Source organism: Leuciscus leuciscus, assembly GCF_965113295.1.
Source record: "Leuciscus leuciscus genome assembly, chromosome: 5".
In the NCBI taxonomy this organism is placed as follows: Eukaryota; Metazoa; Chordata; class Actinopteri; order Cypriniformes; family Leuciscidae; genus Leuciscus; species Leuciscus leuciscus.
Window position 1 is genome coordinate 29,843,077 of NC_138729.1, and position 17,148 is coordinate 29,860,224.

A 17,148-nucleotide genomic window follows, 5' to 3' on the forward strand; every position below is an offset into this window, starting at 1 on the left:
CGTTAGCAACGCTCTTTATTTATAACGCCGCTATTCCCATCACTGGTCTTAGGTGAGAACTCATACAGATGCTTTGTTTACTTTAATGATATGAAAACATACAAACAATCCCCACAGACAAACATTAGTATGGACTTCATACATCTACAGGGTCATAAGATGAGTTGCCTCATTCATCCCTTACCGAGACTAGTTGTTGTGCTGAGTGAGCATGGGCATGTCATTGTGGTTCTGAAGTGGGCAACCTCTTTCAAAGGTTTCGTCCAGTTAGTTTATATTATATATACATATTTGTGTGTGTGTGTGTGTGCGTTAGGTCATATTTATTTTTATTTTTATTTTTTTTGGTGCTCAGAGAAAATCATTATGATAATCACTTTAAACAAGTTTCAAACATGTTGTAGATGGAATTAAGAAGTGTACTTTCTTAAAGATAAATATATATTCAATCCTTCCCCAAATGCATTTAAAAAACGTATCCTTCTTTACAAATTAATTTATAGTGTACTAAGTTTGTGCTTGATAGAAGCATGAAATAAATAACTACATTTACAGTGTATTTCCAGTTAGTACATAGATATGTCAATGTATTTCTGGTATACTTATCAAATAAATCAATGTATTTTAAATACAATTAAGTACATTTATTTTTCACTAGGCACTCATAGTCATTCAAGTCTTATTTTTACTGGTAAAACCTGAAAGCCAAAGAAAGAAAACATCGATATTGTCTATTTTCTTATAATGAACAATGTACAATCAATGTACAATACAATAAACAATATTACACAACGCCTATTATTAAATACAACAACCATAGACTGTAAAAAAAGATGGACGACACCCCTTCGCTCTCTTCCATTGGTGAGAAGTAAAGCCGCCAGTGTCCCAATATGGCGCTGTCATCTTGGGACCGGGTACTTCTCAATATCCCTCCTCGTCTCCTCCCTCCTCCGTCCTCCATCCTATGACCTGGAAACCAAGGGGGTAATCCAGCACCCGGAAAACGTACCTTTCCCGGGGGCCGCCATTGGTTAGCAAGCCATCACCTGCTGTTAACATTCCATTGACTCCCATTCATTTTGCCATCACTTTGACAGCGAATAACTTTACATGGCGTTTAAAGACTCTATTTATCCATTGTTTATTTCTAAAGAACCACGACAATGTATAAAAGGTTCCATTACCTTGTATCTTACGTTATGGCCCCGTAGAAGCAGACTCTCTGTCGCACAGTAGATAAATTACCATAGAGACAGGAGGAGAAGCTCGCAGGCAATCAGGGGGACGTGGAGGCATAAAGTCAAGGGAGAAGCCCATATAGAGTCATAAAGTTGCTCCTGCTCCTAGCTCATGGACAGCTGCTACTCACGCTCTCCGTCTCTGCAAGATTCGGAAGGGAATGATTCAGATTTCTCTTGGCACAGCTACTAGAAGACTTACAACTGTCAGACAGGCTGCTCACGTCACATCTACGTCGTCAAGCTCAGTTTGAGTCTGCGCAGTACGCTCAGCCATCAGGAAGTGAGTGCTTCTAATTGACTTCACTTTTCTCCGTTGAAGTCTATAGACAGGGTCGCTGTGTCCATTTCCTATACTGTCTATGCCGGAAACCGATCGAGCTCAGCCATCTTGAAGGACATCTCAATTATCTAATTGCACCGTGAGGAGTTGAGGATTGAGGAGTGAGGAGGCTTCCTGAGGAGTCATGAGCGAGGATACACAGGTGTATCCTATGCGGAAGAGTTTTATCGCCTAAACGTGACGCACGTATAAATTCTCCGCCCCCTTCACATCGGTCACAATAATTTTTATTTATACTTTACCTTTGCAGTATATATAAACCACACATCTCACATATTTCAATAGGGTATCTTGCTTTATTAATATTTATTATGAATTTCTTAAATAAACAAACTTCAACAACATAAGGGCAGATCCTTTGAGCGCTGCTGATGACGCGGTGAAGTGATGCTCGAGTGATCAAGTATTCCAATGTCTAAAAAAAGCTTTCATTCGATTCCTCTGTCCTCCTTTTCTTTCCTTGCAGCCTTCCCTCGTATCCTACAGGGGGAGGAGCTGAGACGCGAGGAAAGGAAGCGAGGAAAGGAAACGAGGATGCACAAATAAGAAATGAGAAGCACCCCATGAGTCTGCGCAGTAGCGATCTCGGGACCAGATCTGCGCAGTAGTGAGCAGAAAGTAAAGCCGCAAAATCAATGCTCCGCCCTCACTCTCGCAGAATCAATCGCAAGCACACGCTCCTGCACTTTTTAAAAATTAATTATAGAAATGTAGATATTACATTTAAAGCTCCAATCTCCTCAGTCCTCCGAAGATCCCGAAAAAAAGTTTGTTGGTGCTTCAGTGACTACTTCGCTCAGAGAACCTGTCAATCACAGCTGTCAATCATGACGTCACACCACCGCATCAAATAACTAACTAAAAGTATACTTATTTTAAAAACAAACACTTGAACTTACATCAGTGTGATAAAAACTACAGTAAATGACAGAAACCATCTTTGGAAAAAAGAAGTGTAATTTAATTGTTTAGTTAGTGCCGTTAAATAACATGGGGAGGCGGGGTTTTATGACCTATACTAGGACCAGTCACTGGGGGGCGATCGAGACGCTTTGGCTTCACTTTTCAGGGCTTCTGTGGCATGCTTGACTACAACACATTGAGGTGGTAAGCTGTAAATTAGTCTTACCTGTCCCAACATTACCTACTCTGCATTCTCTTAATTATATATATATATATATATATATATATATATAATTAATTAAGAGAATGCACAGTAGGTAATGTTAACATATATATAAAGATACAAACTCTAAGTATTGTTCCCAATGAGAGTATATTTAGAGTAAAACAATTTTGTCACTGGAAGGCAAGCCTGCAACCTTTAGCCAAAAAAGTGTAAAAACTAACTTTGCTGCTTTTGGCAGTACTCAGGGAAGGAGACAAGAGGCCATTTTTCAGAATGGATATCAATGGGGGAGATCCTTCACTACGCTGAATAAACAGCTATTGTGAAGAAATAGCTTATCATTTAATACAGTACAGTGCTCTTTGCTCGCTTTCTGTTTATAACCCATATACTGTTTGGGTAAAGGTTTTGTTTTCATGCTGCTCAGTACACTGCAAAGTTTCTAGATTTACTACTGTACTTAAAGGCGTGACTGAATCCGAAAATGCAATAATTGACAGTGATATAATCTTAGCAACAGAAGGACAAAACAATCTGTGTGTCAAAATAGATGTGCATTAACTATTTTTTCACTTTATCTTTCTATAAACAATGTTTACTTATAAACATTTGATGGCAAAATGCTGTTTAAATATATTATTTACTTATAATTATTATCATCATAATAACCTCATTTAATATTTAGTTAATTAGTTAGTAAATTAAATAGTAAAATAGTTCCAACAGTTTTTGCTATGGGACCCAAATTGGTACAGAGAACCGTTAAAATTTTACTGGTATTGGTACCGACTACTGGAATTCTGGTACCATGACAAATCTACTTAGAAGCTGTTATGGACTTTGTTCATGTAAGCACATTTACCTGCAGAGCATACAGACTCATTAGACAGCCAATCCTGAAACAATAATTCCATTCAATGGCTAATAATCAAGGGAATATGGTCTCAATCATATTGATAAGTTACCTAATATAACAGAGACGGTTCTGAATCTGATCAAGCTATCACTACAACCTCTAACACAAAGCAGCAACAGAAAGATAGTGGTTAAGTACAGATCAAGGCATCTGATGTCAAAGGTGTATACCCATTTTTTTGTCAGAATCATCTAAACAACCAAGACAAAAGCAAATTGCAGCCTTTCATATGGATCATCACCTGCTTGATTAGGGGTTGCTGCCAAGAGTTTCACCATTTAATCCATTATTTGCCTGTAATGAGAGTGTGAGGCGGGGCTAATTTGCGTATCTATGGATCCATGTACTAAATGAAGCAAGGGTGTAGAGTTACATTCAAGGTATTTTAAGGCATGAAGACTTTTTTTTCCCACAGGAAAAAAAAACATTTAATTATGTAATTTTGGTGATCAAATATGAGTTTTAAGGGATAACTGCAGGGGGACTTTAATACCAGGTGTAAACGGGGCATTAGGAGCATATGTCATACCTCAAGTTCCTCAAATCAAGTACCTCAAAAATACAATGCCGTTTGAATCACCATAAATTAGAAACAGTATCCAGGGACTGCTGCATAGATAATAGACATCATTGTTTCTCTTTTTTAATGTATCTGTATGTTCGTTAAATTGTGATCGGCTAAGATAAAATGACAGTTCAACAACAGGAAACATCTTTAAGACAATTTGGTTTCTTAGACTACATCTTGTGTTTTAATTTTGTAGGGTAATGAATACTACACATAGCAATAGCTCTTATAAAAGCTTATATCACAACTTCATATTGTGGTGTTAATGTCACAATGCAATTGCAATTGCAAAGTCAATAGGAAATGGCATTCACAGCCCATTTTATTCCCAAATTGTGATTTCCAGGATAATAAATGAGAAAATGTTTTACTGGATTGGGAAAAGTTGTTTCTACATGGTTTTTCAGAGGCAGAACAAGTTATTATGTTTTTATGAAAGATTACGAACTTCTTTATGAAAGATTAAAAAACTTCAAAGAAGGTCATGTGACAAGGTTGCTGTGTCATGTATTTCCAGAGAGCCTGTGCTGTTGATGGCAGTGATGGCTGGTAGGCTACTACTTGTTTTATAATATATATAAAAAAGGGCAATATTCCAGAGACAAGTTTATAAACCTACACATTACCAGATCGAACACAAACAGAGGATTGAAAGCCTAATCTCCAGTGAACATGCAGATGATTTTTCCGCAGCAAACAGCGCACATTATGTAACACGACATACAGGAGGCACCCAGAACAAAATTATTAAAATTATGTAATTATTTAATCATCCTTTTGTCATTACATAGCCATCAATTGAGTCAAATGTACTGAATGAACATGTAAATGACCTTTCAGGCTTCAGTGGAGAGGAAGATCAGATTTTCTTTCTATAATAATAATAATAATAAATTGTTACATTTATATAGCGCTTTTCTGGGTATTCAAAACACTTTACATATGGAAGGGGGGGATCTCCTAAACCACAACCAATGTGCAGCATCCACCTTGATAATGTGACGGCAGCCATATTGCTCCATGACGCCCACCACACACCAGCTATTTCTCACACAAAGCTTTTTTTATTATTATTGTTTGACAGACACTGTCATGTCAGTATGAACTCTCATTGCATAAGAAAGAGCTTTATAAAGATTTTTCAAAAATCCTCCTTTTGTTTTCCAAAGAAATAAACATAAGGGTTTGAAACGCCATGAGGGTGAAAATAAATAATGATGACAATTAGGTACATTTTTCATTTTTCAGTCATCATTTACTCACCCTCATATTGTTCCAAACCTGTATAACTTCTTTTCTTCTGTGGAAGAGAAAAGAATGTTGAAGTCTAGAAAACACTGGACCCCACTTATTTTCATTGTATGGACAAATCAAAAACATGTTTTAAAATACACTTTGTGTTCCACAGAAGAAAGAAAGTCATAGAGGTTTAAAACAACATGGCATAATTTTCATTGTTGGGTGAACTATCCCTTTAAACAATTATTTGTTCTGAGCACTGCCAGTGTCCTGTATGCCTGTAGCACTGTAGTTCAGCACATTAGACACACTTTAAATATGACTGTTAATAAGCAACGTGATCTCATAATAATTATTACGTATTTGTACAGGGTTCCACCACATATATAACATATAGTTTGCATACACTGTGAAACGTGAAACATATTTGAACAACTTTCCAAACGTACAAATGTGTACAAATTCATATTCAAGAATAGTGAAATCATGGCCTGAATTATTTGATTCTATTTTATTCAATTGTCATGTCAATGACATTATTTTTTCAATCGCATTTATTAAAGGTCCTATGACATGCAGCTTTTTGGATGGTTTTATATAGGCCTTAGTGGTCCCCTACTGTATCTGAAGTCTCTTTCCCGAAATTCAGCCTTGGTGCAGAATTACAGGCACTACAAGCCAGTCCCACAATGAGCCAAGCGCTAATGTTTACAGTGGATGTATCGCAATGGCTCGTAGACACGCAGTTGTTCAAGCTTTCCAGTTTGACCCAGAATCGGATCCGGATGGAGAAGCACCTGCATGTTGCAACTCAGCGGATACAGCAGGACGTCTCCGAATGGTTAGTTTAAAATAATGTGTCTGGATACGGTAGGGCTGGGCGGTATATCGAGTTTGTACAATATAATAAAAAATTGATATATTTTTTTGACACGATATGGAATGAGGCAATACTGTTTATATCAATACAGTAGTTTGATACAAGCACATCTGAAAAACAGCGGAGGAAGCAGTGTTAGCTGCTGCAGTTAAAGTACATAGTACAATTTGTCCTAAACATGACACAAGCTTATATTAAGGGCTTCAAAATAACTGGTAAGATATAGTTAAGAAGTTTAAAGCAGCTTGCTCTGTCAGATGCTCTGTCAGATACTGTTGCTGACTGACAGACAAATACTTGCGCTGTTTAATGCGTTTAAGATGTGGTGCTTTTCTCAGTGCTTAACTTCCATTTCACAGGTGGGTCATTCCTGGTATGCGGTGACAATTTGGCTTCATAAGTGTTGGGGGGAAAAAGTACATGATTTTCATGTTTTTAGTATTCTACCAAAATAGTGGCAAGTTTAACTATAAGGAATACATATTGGTCAAGCTCAGGGACTCAAAAAATAATTATGGGTAGACTGTTCAGACACTATCCATGAAAATATTCCACCCTGTTAGGGACATATACATAGTTATCACAACATGTTAATAATGTAAATGTTAAACAATAATGAGCTTTTTTTGGATAGTATATGTCCCTTATGCCATCTTAGATTTTTTTTTTTTCTTGAAACAAGCAAAACAATTTTTGATGAATAGTACATGTCTTGATTATTAAAAACAGGTACTTTATGTGCCCATTTTTGCAAATAGGATGGTAAATAATAATAAAAATTGGCTCAAAAACATATATATGCTGTTAGTGCTCCTCACCTCACAAAATAGGTCAAAAGCCAAACATTTAACGTTGCTGTCAAATTATTATTTTAAATGACTTGTCTAACAGGGTGGAAAGGAGCATAACAGGGTGGAACGGAGTATAACAGGGTGGATCACCAGTGTTAACAGGTTCAGTGGATGAACTTTTTGTCATTGTCCTGCATGGTTTGCCATCAGTAATGTGTGGAACTGCACCTATATAATATTGTTTCAAAACAATAAAAAAAAAAAATCCCAAATTCCTTTGTTAATTTCCTCAACAAAAACAAGGATCTGCATCTCTCTTTGCCCTGTAGCATCTCAGCTGGAGTAAGTGGTGGTGCCATTTCCTAACAAATATTTGTATATTATAATAATTTCACAGTTACTAATCACTGATACTAATACTGGTACTGATGTTTCTATGAAAATAATTAAATAGATTTTTTTTTTACATTATAAACATTCACATTACAGTATAACTGCGATCAATTTCAACATTTATATGGCTTTAAAAATAACCTTAATCTTAAGAAAAATGGTACTAAACAGTACCATATTAGGATTGGCAATAGAATAATTAAAATACATTAAAAACGCAATATAGAATCACAAGTTACAGTAATCAATTTTATCCGTGCGCTGTAAGCCAAATCTTCAGATTCTGAGGAACAGACCCAAATTCCAGCCTTTATTCAGCGATCTTCATCTCCATTCTCAGCAGTGACCGCAAACGTCGAGTCCTGGACTCGTTATAAATTCAGAAATTGTCACCTCAATAAGCTTTACGATATGATATTAAAGTTTGTTTGCTCCCGGGTGCACACTGTGTGATTTATAATAGTCCTTTACGATTGTTCCTTGTCAGACTGTATGAACATGATCATCGCTGTAAGCTATGTCACACTGTAAGGTATCAGTTGTCATTAATGTCAGACAGTCAAGACGCATTAAAAACGGACGCACACAATAAAACTCGTCCAAAGTATTACATCATCAATCAATGACACGTTCGGTGACTGTGAGATGCATTACATGCAGGATTGAAATGGTGGCTACAAAGAAATCTTTAATTACTTTAGCAAAACTTTAATTTTGGGCATGGTGTCTTGAAAAACAAAGACAATTTGACGGTCGTCGTATGAGAAGTCACGCTGCATAACTGCGAGTCAAATCATCTGACACTGCCAGAATTTGTCAAATTTTATCGCAACAGTCATTTTAATCGACTGTCGGTGAATATGTCAAACTAAATATGGCTTGGGTTCTCACTGTACAATTTTGGCCACGATTTGGCCGTGTCAGACAAATTTTGTAAATCCTAAAAGAGTCTTTGGTTGTTAGTTTGACACGTTCACCTACAGCCGATTAATGACCGTTGCGATCTAATTTTGCTTCCTGCAGTGTGACTACTCCTACGACGACTGTCTTTTTCGAGACAAGCCATGACCAAAATTAGCATTAAAGATTTGTAATTCAGCTCATGGTCACCTAACGTGTCATTGATTAATGATGTAAAATTCCGGATGAGTTTTCTAGTGTGCGTCCGTTTTAAGTCTGACATCTATGACAACTCAGATCTACGGTGTGACATGGATCACATCGGGGTTCATGTTCGTACAGTCTGACAAGAAACAATCGTAAAGGACAAATATAAATCGCACAGTGTGTACCCGGCTTTAGTCACAGATTGCGACATGCCGTGTTTCGGTATGTGCGTTTGAATGAGAAATGTGTGCCTTCACAGAGTGGATCGGAATATGATTTCCAGCAATTAATAACTTAAATTGTGCTCTGTACCTCATACAAAACTATTATATACTGCCGTCATTTGGACTACTTTTGGTACCGCTTTTGACATTTTTGTAAAAAATAAATTGCTTGTTCTATCCAGACTGGACTATTGTAATGCTCTGCTGGCTGGTCTTTCAACTTGCATTGTCAAACCTCTGTAACTGATCAAAAATTCTGCAGCTAGAGTGGTCTTTAACGAGCCGAAGAGAGCACACATCACACCTCTCCTTACAAAACTGCACTGGTTGCCAGTTGCCGCTCGCATCAAAATCAAGTCACTGACGTTTGCCTGAACAACCACTGGCTATGCTCCCTTTTACCTAAACTCACTACTTCAGACTTATGTGCCATTAAGAAACTTGCGCTCTGCAAGCGAACGTCGTCTTGTGGTGCCATCTCAAAGAGCCACTAAATCTCTTTCTTGGACCTTTACCATGACTGTTGGTGGAATGATCTGCCTTACTCAACCAGAGCTGCTGAGTCCGTCGCCATTTTCAAGAAACGGCTGAAGACGCATCTTTTTCGGCAGCACTTGATCCAGTAATACTAACACTTTCTCTTCTATTCCATTTATTTAAAAAATTGTTTTACATGTACTGTGTTAGATTAAACTGAGAAGGGTCACAGCACTTGTATATTGTTGTCCTACTGTTAGTTTAACTGCTTCTATTGTTCTCATTTGTAAGTCGCTTTGGATAAAAGCGTCTGCTAAATGAATAAATGTAAATGTAAATTACTGTGATTGCATTTGTCTGTCTGTAATTTTTCTTTATAGCACCATATTTTAAAGAAATGTTTATAGGTTTAGAGGTGGGAGTGGGATTAGCAGCTCAAAATATATTTTTCTTTATTCTATATTGTTGCTAAAATTTAAATAATATAAAATATATAAATAAAAGTTTTCTATAAAACGGTAAAAGTCCAACTACATAAATATAAAGAATCGTAAATATTTTGTTTCATTAGCTGTAAATACGTAATAATTTTTACATTTTAAATGTTGTCAATACGTCTAGGCCTATAGGCTATTGTACATTTCAGAATCTATCCAAACATACAAAAATGCACGTTTTTTACTTAAGTGTTAATAAATGTTATTACGTACTAATACACATTGAGACCAGGCTGAAATAAGAACACTGACACAACAGAGGGTTCTCAGAACTCTAGTGCAATGGGGTACAAGCCCCATGTGATGTTCCACTAGAACGCTTTGTAAAGAACCTTTGCATTATTTGGAATGATGTTTAACCAGAACTAAATTTGACCAAGGTGTACTTAAGATTATTACATAACAGAGACATGCATACACAAAAACTCTTTTCACAAGCCCACCCCTCTCTCCCTTTTTGTCCGTTTCTTCAGACAAATCAAATATGTACAACTAACTCGGCTATCTTCAGTGGTCATCCAACCTTTGAGAGTTTGTCTTTTTATGCACCATCCATTCATCAAACTCAATGCTTATTAAAACGATCAATGTTTTGAAAGGAAAAATCCCCTTAAAATACAGTTGGTGGTCAAGCAGACTATCACAAACTATTAATACTGTACATATGAGTGCGAACAATTCCAACTAAAATAAATACAATTTACCCCTCAAACTTGATTGTGGTATTAACAGACCACTTTTTCTGCCTGAATGTGGCTTTGTGTTCTAAGACTCATGTTCAGAAGATGTATTATGTGTGATATCAGGTCAAGACCAAAGTCTCTCACACTTTCACTCATTATTTGGGTCTGTGTGTGCCAGTTTCATGTTCTGGCTGGTGTCTGAAACTATGTATTTTTTTTCCAAAAAGATCAAAAACCCCAAAGATTCAAAGGTTAAACACACAACTAAGCTCAAATTACTTTTAGGAGAGAAAAAAAAAAACTCGGAAAAAATGCCTCAGACTGAACTACCAAACTCTCGCTCAGATTCTTTAGACAAATACAGAGATACCGTTTCTAATTTTCTCAGTACTCAGAGTTTTAGGTAGTTTCATTTCAGTCTCCCGCATATGTTCTTATCATCGTCCTGCTTTTGTTCCAGCCAGCACAGGTCTGACTTTGTTTTTTTAGAACAGCTAAACTGTCAACTGTCAGCCTTCAGTCAAGTCACTCAAATTAGATTTATTTATACTGTACATAGAGCATGTTGTAAAACCACAAATGTTGCCACTTTGAGATATCAAAACAACAACCTATTAAGGAAAAAGGAAAAAATTCCTAACCTCTCAGAGCAATGAAATTTAGGTAAAGCCTGTCAATTTAAAAGCATAAGCCGACAGTTGGACCAGTGTGTCGGTGTGTGAATCAAAATGTGCCGTTTCCATGTATAGTCTGTGAGTGATCAAATGTGTGAATGACTGAGAAATAGAATGAGAATACAGCGAAGATCAATGATAGGAGTTCTGAGGCATTTGGACACAACCGTGTGGGGTTGCCTTGATGGCAGTATCCCTGGAACCCAGCAACCCTGAGGGAGGAGGCTGGCCTCTGTGTTAGAGACTTGGATACTGTATTAATGTGTTCAGCTGTCTCTGGTTTATTGGCAGACATAAAGAGAGGAACTTCAAGCAAATTAACACTTCCTCCTGGAATTATAAATTTACTTTCGTGCTAATGGCCCTGAGGCTAACTGATCCTGATCCATTAATAGCAATCTTATAAAGAACATACAAAACTGAAACGTCACAAGAAACCATGGGTCCGTGTGAACGTACTACACGGGGTGAAGATATATATAAAAAAAAGACTTCTCTAAAGTATTGCACTACATATCTAACTATTTGAATGAACATATTTAAACTGATATTATTCTCAGCCACACAGGGATCACAGCATAATATAATATAATATAATATAATATAATATAATATAATATAATATAATATAATATAATATTTTATTCATAGCCTATTTTATTCATATTAATTACAGTTATTAAATGTTATAAAAAATAAAATAAAAAGCTTTTCATACTGTGGTCCCTGGGTTTGTACAGGTTGAAAATATCTGGGTCTGTACAGGTTGAAAATCCCTAAACAACTTAATTATATGCCCTTCAAATAAGTTTTTCAAAATGCCCATACATCACGTGCATTATTTCTTGATCATTTCGGTTATGTGTTAATTTATCAACTTCAAATAAATATATAAATAATGTCTACAAGTCGGACTAACTCTTTAATTGTCCTCTATACGGTCGCATTGCGGGGTACAAAGACGCACGTGTTATTTTATTTTATTGCTCAAACGCCATTCAATGTCTATGTATGTGCTATTTATTAACTTTCTCAACAAAGTTATTGATTGTAGTAGCCAAAGAAAAAGGAAAAGCAGTGCCCCTTCTTACCTGCCATCTGTTAACGATGTTACATCCAGCCATTCGCCCACCTCGTTTTTTACGCGGGGCACGTTAGGGTACGGGGGACGGGCCAACATCCCGACCGGGTACCACTGTTCGGGCGGAGGTCGCTCCCGCGCAACCAGAGACCCGCTTTGGCCGTACTCGTATGGGTTACAAATAAACGGCGTCTCATGGCCAGTAGCGTAAGTGGTCCTCTGTTTTGGAGGCCCGTACTGGCCGTTAGAGTCATCAGCGTACCTATGCGGGTACGCCCAGGTGTCATTCAGTTCACGGGGCATCATCTCTGCCTTAATTCTGGCGTTATAGTGATTCACGTAATTCTCCACAGGCCCCGTAAACTCCCCGGACATCGCCGAGGGCTTCGCGAAGCTTTGGCTCTGTCCGTTTTCGAACTCCGGGTGGACGAAATGGGCCATGCTCGCGGGCAACAGTTGTTCGAACTGGCACGAAGCCGCGTGCGTCGCGTCCATATCCGGTGCTGTCCTCGCTGCCGTACCTTCTGAACTCAGGTTGGCAATGTCCCCGGACATTCTGGCGAACTCATGCACCTCCTGCACACCTGATGTTAAGTGTGATCTAGACGCGTTGCTGTACTGCAAGGTTGTCACCTCACCTGCTAGGTCGCCACTTTTAAACATCCCGAGCATTTTGTCCCTGCCTCGCAGCTCTAAGCCTCTGTCTCTCTGTCCCGTCGCGAGAGCGTACTCTCTGTCTTTCGCTCCTTCCTCAGGTTCGCTCACTGAGCAGTCGAGCACAGGCAAATACATTTCATCTCTACTACTTTCAGTGGTCAGGGGCGGTGGTGGCGGTGCATGGTGCGGTCCCACCTCGCCTAGTTCGCTGGACTCCATAGCTAAGCCCAAAGACACGGACACGGCTCTACACAGCTCTCGCGCTGTCTCCGAAATGGTGCTGCTGCTGCATGCGCGACTACTACTCGCCACACTTGCGTCACGGCCCGAGCCCAACTCGCGCTTGTGAACTTCAGCTGCACCGTAGCCCTTCTGTCCGCTCTCAGCGCCCCGAAGGAAACATGCGCGACTGCCGCTGCTTTCGGTGGCGTCTGCGCGGCCCGAGCCGTTAGATGACAGAGATGTGTCGCTTTTGCTTACTGTTGAACTCTTGAGAAAATTAATACGGCTTGCCGCTGCCTGTATCACCGAAGTCGTACTCTCGCACTCTTTTTCGGGGCAGCATATTATTCCTCTGCGGGGGGACAGCTTGCTTAAACGCATGTCCCTCGACGCGGTCTGCAGGAAGCCGCACTTCTTGGAGCTAGAAATGTCCAAAATCTCGGTGTTACTCGCTCTTTTGACGCGCACGTTTTGAAAAACGCTTTGGTAAGATCCGTGAAAAACTGCGTCTGGGGACTCGCAAGCGTCCATCAACCCGAACGGAAGCTCAATAGTCTAGAAACAGTACAACACACAACCCGTGAGGGTTTAAAGGTGACTCACCGCAACAAGTTCATCGACGAAATACTTAGAAAAAGTTCCAGTCAGACAAGAAGGAGCTGCGCAGGGCGAGAGTGTGTAAGCAAAAAATAATCAAACGAACGCTCGTGTAATCGCAGAGGACACGCATAGGCGGCTCTTAATAAACGTCAACGAGAAAAGTTTTCCGAAAATGCACGCCAACAACCGTTTGGGGCATCCGATCATCAGAGCGTCAAGTCAGACACGTCTTATCCATAAATAAGCGGATGAGAAAGTGAACCAGTCCGGGGCCCGGGGGAGGGAATTTCTCTCCGCTGCTCGAGTAGTTTTCCGTCTAACGTTACTTGAGAACAAGCGATAAGATTTTGCGCTGTCTGTTTACAATCATCAATCCGAGCCGAAGCGGCTGTTGCTACAGTTCTCTGGGCGCATCATAACAGCCTACACTTTCCTCTTTTAAGTAATTACAGCCCTTTTTTTCTCGTGTCAGGTACTCTCCTGGGTACATTCGCAGGTAATATTGCTGTGTCACGGTGTTTTGTCGGGGTAAGCAGTAATTTTACGGAGAGTTTGCTCGGGAAAGTCCTTGAGCGCTTTAACTGTCAGGACTAAATAATACAGTCACAGGAACGGCGCCAGTTATACGGGTAGCCTAAATAAGAGCTCACTGCAAATAAGACCAGGGGATCACAACTCACTTTAAACGTATTAAAATAAAACACTGATGATGTATAGCCTATAAATATCATAGGTTTAAAATAGGTGAAAAATAGGCTACAATGAAATCAATGAGCTCTACAGTGCTCTATGAGAAACTGCACGTGCGCACTTTAAGGGGGGCTTTATTACTGAGCACACACTAAATCCACAACGGGACTGTTAAATCCACAAAATAAGCCACTTGAAGAGCAAAATAGATTGTTGGTATTTTATTTTATTTTATTTTATTTTTTTAAGGAGATGGCAGTATTTAGCCTAACCTTGCTGCAGTAAATGTTCCTGTCTGGACATTTAATGTCAATTAAATTAAATATGAAATCACATGAAATTATTTGATGTGTGTATTTTAACGGACAGTTTTATTAAATTAGACTACAGAATTGAATTAATTAGGATAATTTAGTTTTGTAAACATTTCAAATGTCATCAGAGAGGATGTGCATTTTTCAATTGAGATGGGAATTTGAAATATGGGAAATGTGACTGACTCAATAAAATGAGAAAGAGAGAGAGTCAGAATATGTTGGATAAATTAACTTTGCAGCCTATAATTCCATGAAATCACTATCTTTTTACTTGGACTGTTGTTCCTTTGATAAAGGCAAGGCATCACTAACGTTCAGAAGATGAGCAACATAACATGACAATAATTATATCTTACTGAAGGGTAATGCAACTGTGGGGTCCTGAGGTGGCTTCTCATTCACATCCAGCCATGAGGACCGGTTTAATCGAAAGACCATTGTACTACAAGTAATATATTATTATAATCCTAGAACTTATTTGACTGCAAAGACAAGGACATTTCTTAATAACCCTTTTATTCACTGTAATTTCCTGTGACCTTTATTATTTTATTTGTCAGAAGGTTCAGGGGATGTTATGGTCCTCAGTGAAATAAGGCTATTCATTATTAATTCCTGTTGTCAGCTGTCTCAACACTGATCACATTGCAACAAAGGTCTCAGTCATGTCACATGGTGTCACACAAAATTATTTCCTTGCATAAACGATGCCCTATAAGCAAGAGTTAAGAGAAGCCTTCACATAAGCAACGAGCGTGCCACGTATGCAATGCAGAGAAAGGATATTGCATTTGCAGTCCTGAATTGTCATGAACGCTGTTTGATTTGAATGAGAAATGCTGCAGTGAAGTGTTTGAGGTTATTGAGAATGGCTTATTCAGAATGAATTGGTCAGAATCCAAAATGAGGGATGGAAGTTGAGAGGGCTGTTGTTCGGTTCGGTTTGGTTTTGGCCTGAGATTGACTTAGTTGAAGGGAAAGTGCTCAGTTGTATTGTTTATCAGTTGAGGCTGAAATGTTTTTTGTTTATCATGTCTCATCATCACATTTTTTATTTATCATTAGGAATCGGCGTTCTACCAATCCCTCGCTTATTTTTGCTCTATCCCATCCGCTCGAGTGCGTGTCCGCATGTGTGTGTAGCACCTGTTGCTTAGTAACTGAAATTCCACATATACTCTAAGCATTACGGCAAAGTGCATACCATTTATTCTGTTTAAAAAGAAATCTTCTATTTATCTGAAATAGTTTTGAAGGTTATGTAGACCTGCTAATATTATGTGAAAAGAATATTCCAGATTCTGTAGGCCCCTACAAGTTAAACAAGTTAAACAGCACATGTGTCAGGTGTTGATTACCACAAAAATCTATTTCAACTAGTCCCCTTAAAATTCTTGGTTACAGTGAGGCACCAGAAGTGAAAGGGACTGTAATGAAGTTAGTTGTTGTGGGAAGAAAGAGGCGGGAACCGGCGAACGTTCACAAACACTATAATAAAAAACGAATTAGGCGAACTTTGAGTAAGTAACTTGAGCTTTTTTTTTTATTAGATAAAAAAAAAAATTCTATTTAGATTTTTTTTTTATCAAGTAAGTGTTAAACTTTTTTCTCCTGCATCCTATTCTTCCGTTATCCAAAATGGATAATATAACTTTTTTGTTATAAAAAAACAAGCCCAGCCCAGGTGAAAAAAAGTAACGTAACAAATTACTTTTCTAAAAAAAAGTAACTGAGAAGCGCAATTAGTTACTTTTTAAGGGAGTAACACAATATTGTAATACATTACTTTTCAAAGTTACTTTCCCCAACACTGCTGAGGACTGCCTCACACATTATAAAACATAAACACAACGCACAGTCCAGGCCTGGTCCTCTCTCATCCTTCACTGTCGTCGCTCCTTATGCTTCCGAAGCTCCTCCATGAGAGATACAAGACCACTGCAGCACGCAGGTGGCGCTCACCGGCGTCGCCGTTCTTTCACAGACCTTGGCCTCGTCCTGCTTGCCACAGGGACCAATCAATAAACTTTAAAATACACTGTTTCACTTAGACATAAAGAATGCAACTTTGTTGCATTAATACCTTAACATCTAAAACCCTAAAACGGTTATAAAAATACACAACTTTATAGATCAAATAAACACTCATTTTACCAGGAAAGCTAATTTAAGTGATTTGATAAAAGTCTGTGTTTGTTTTGTGCTCTGTGATATAAGTGAAAAAAACATTTAATTGAAACTCCTTATATGTCAGATTAAATTTTGCATTACAAACTGATAGCAGACAGACAGTAAAGAGCCACTAAGGTGAATGTGCGTATGTTTTTAAGTGCCTATAAAGCAGTTTTTGAGGTTGCTGGTGTTCCTTCATCCCCAAGGACCAGTCCAACGCTGATAAATGATAAATGAGGCAATCTCT

General features: G+C 38.5%; 1 protein-coding gene and 1 long non-coding RNA gene across 2 annotated transcripts in view; one reads left to right on the forward strand and one right to left on the reverse strand.

Annotated features, from left to right (window-relative positions):
- ar (androgen receptor) overlaps positions 1 to 14,606 on the reverse strand; it is a 106,906-nt gene extending 92,300 nt beyond the window's left edge. Inside the window, exon 1 of the mRNA XM_082169029.1 lies at positions 12,254 to 14,606. Within this exon, the coding sequence (XP_082025155.1) occupies positions 12,254 to 13,653 (1,400 nt within the window). The 5' untranslated portion in view covers positions 13,654 to 14,606. The remainder of the gene's footprint in view (positions 1 to 12,253) is intronic.
- Positions 1 to 17,148, forward strand: part of LOC309498361 — a 205,525-nt gene that overhangs the window by 82,576 nt on the left and 105,801 nt on the right. The gene's annotated exons all lie outside the window — the stretch shown is intronic.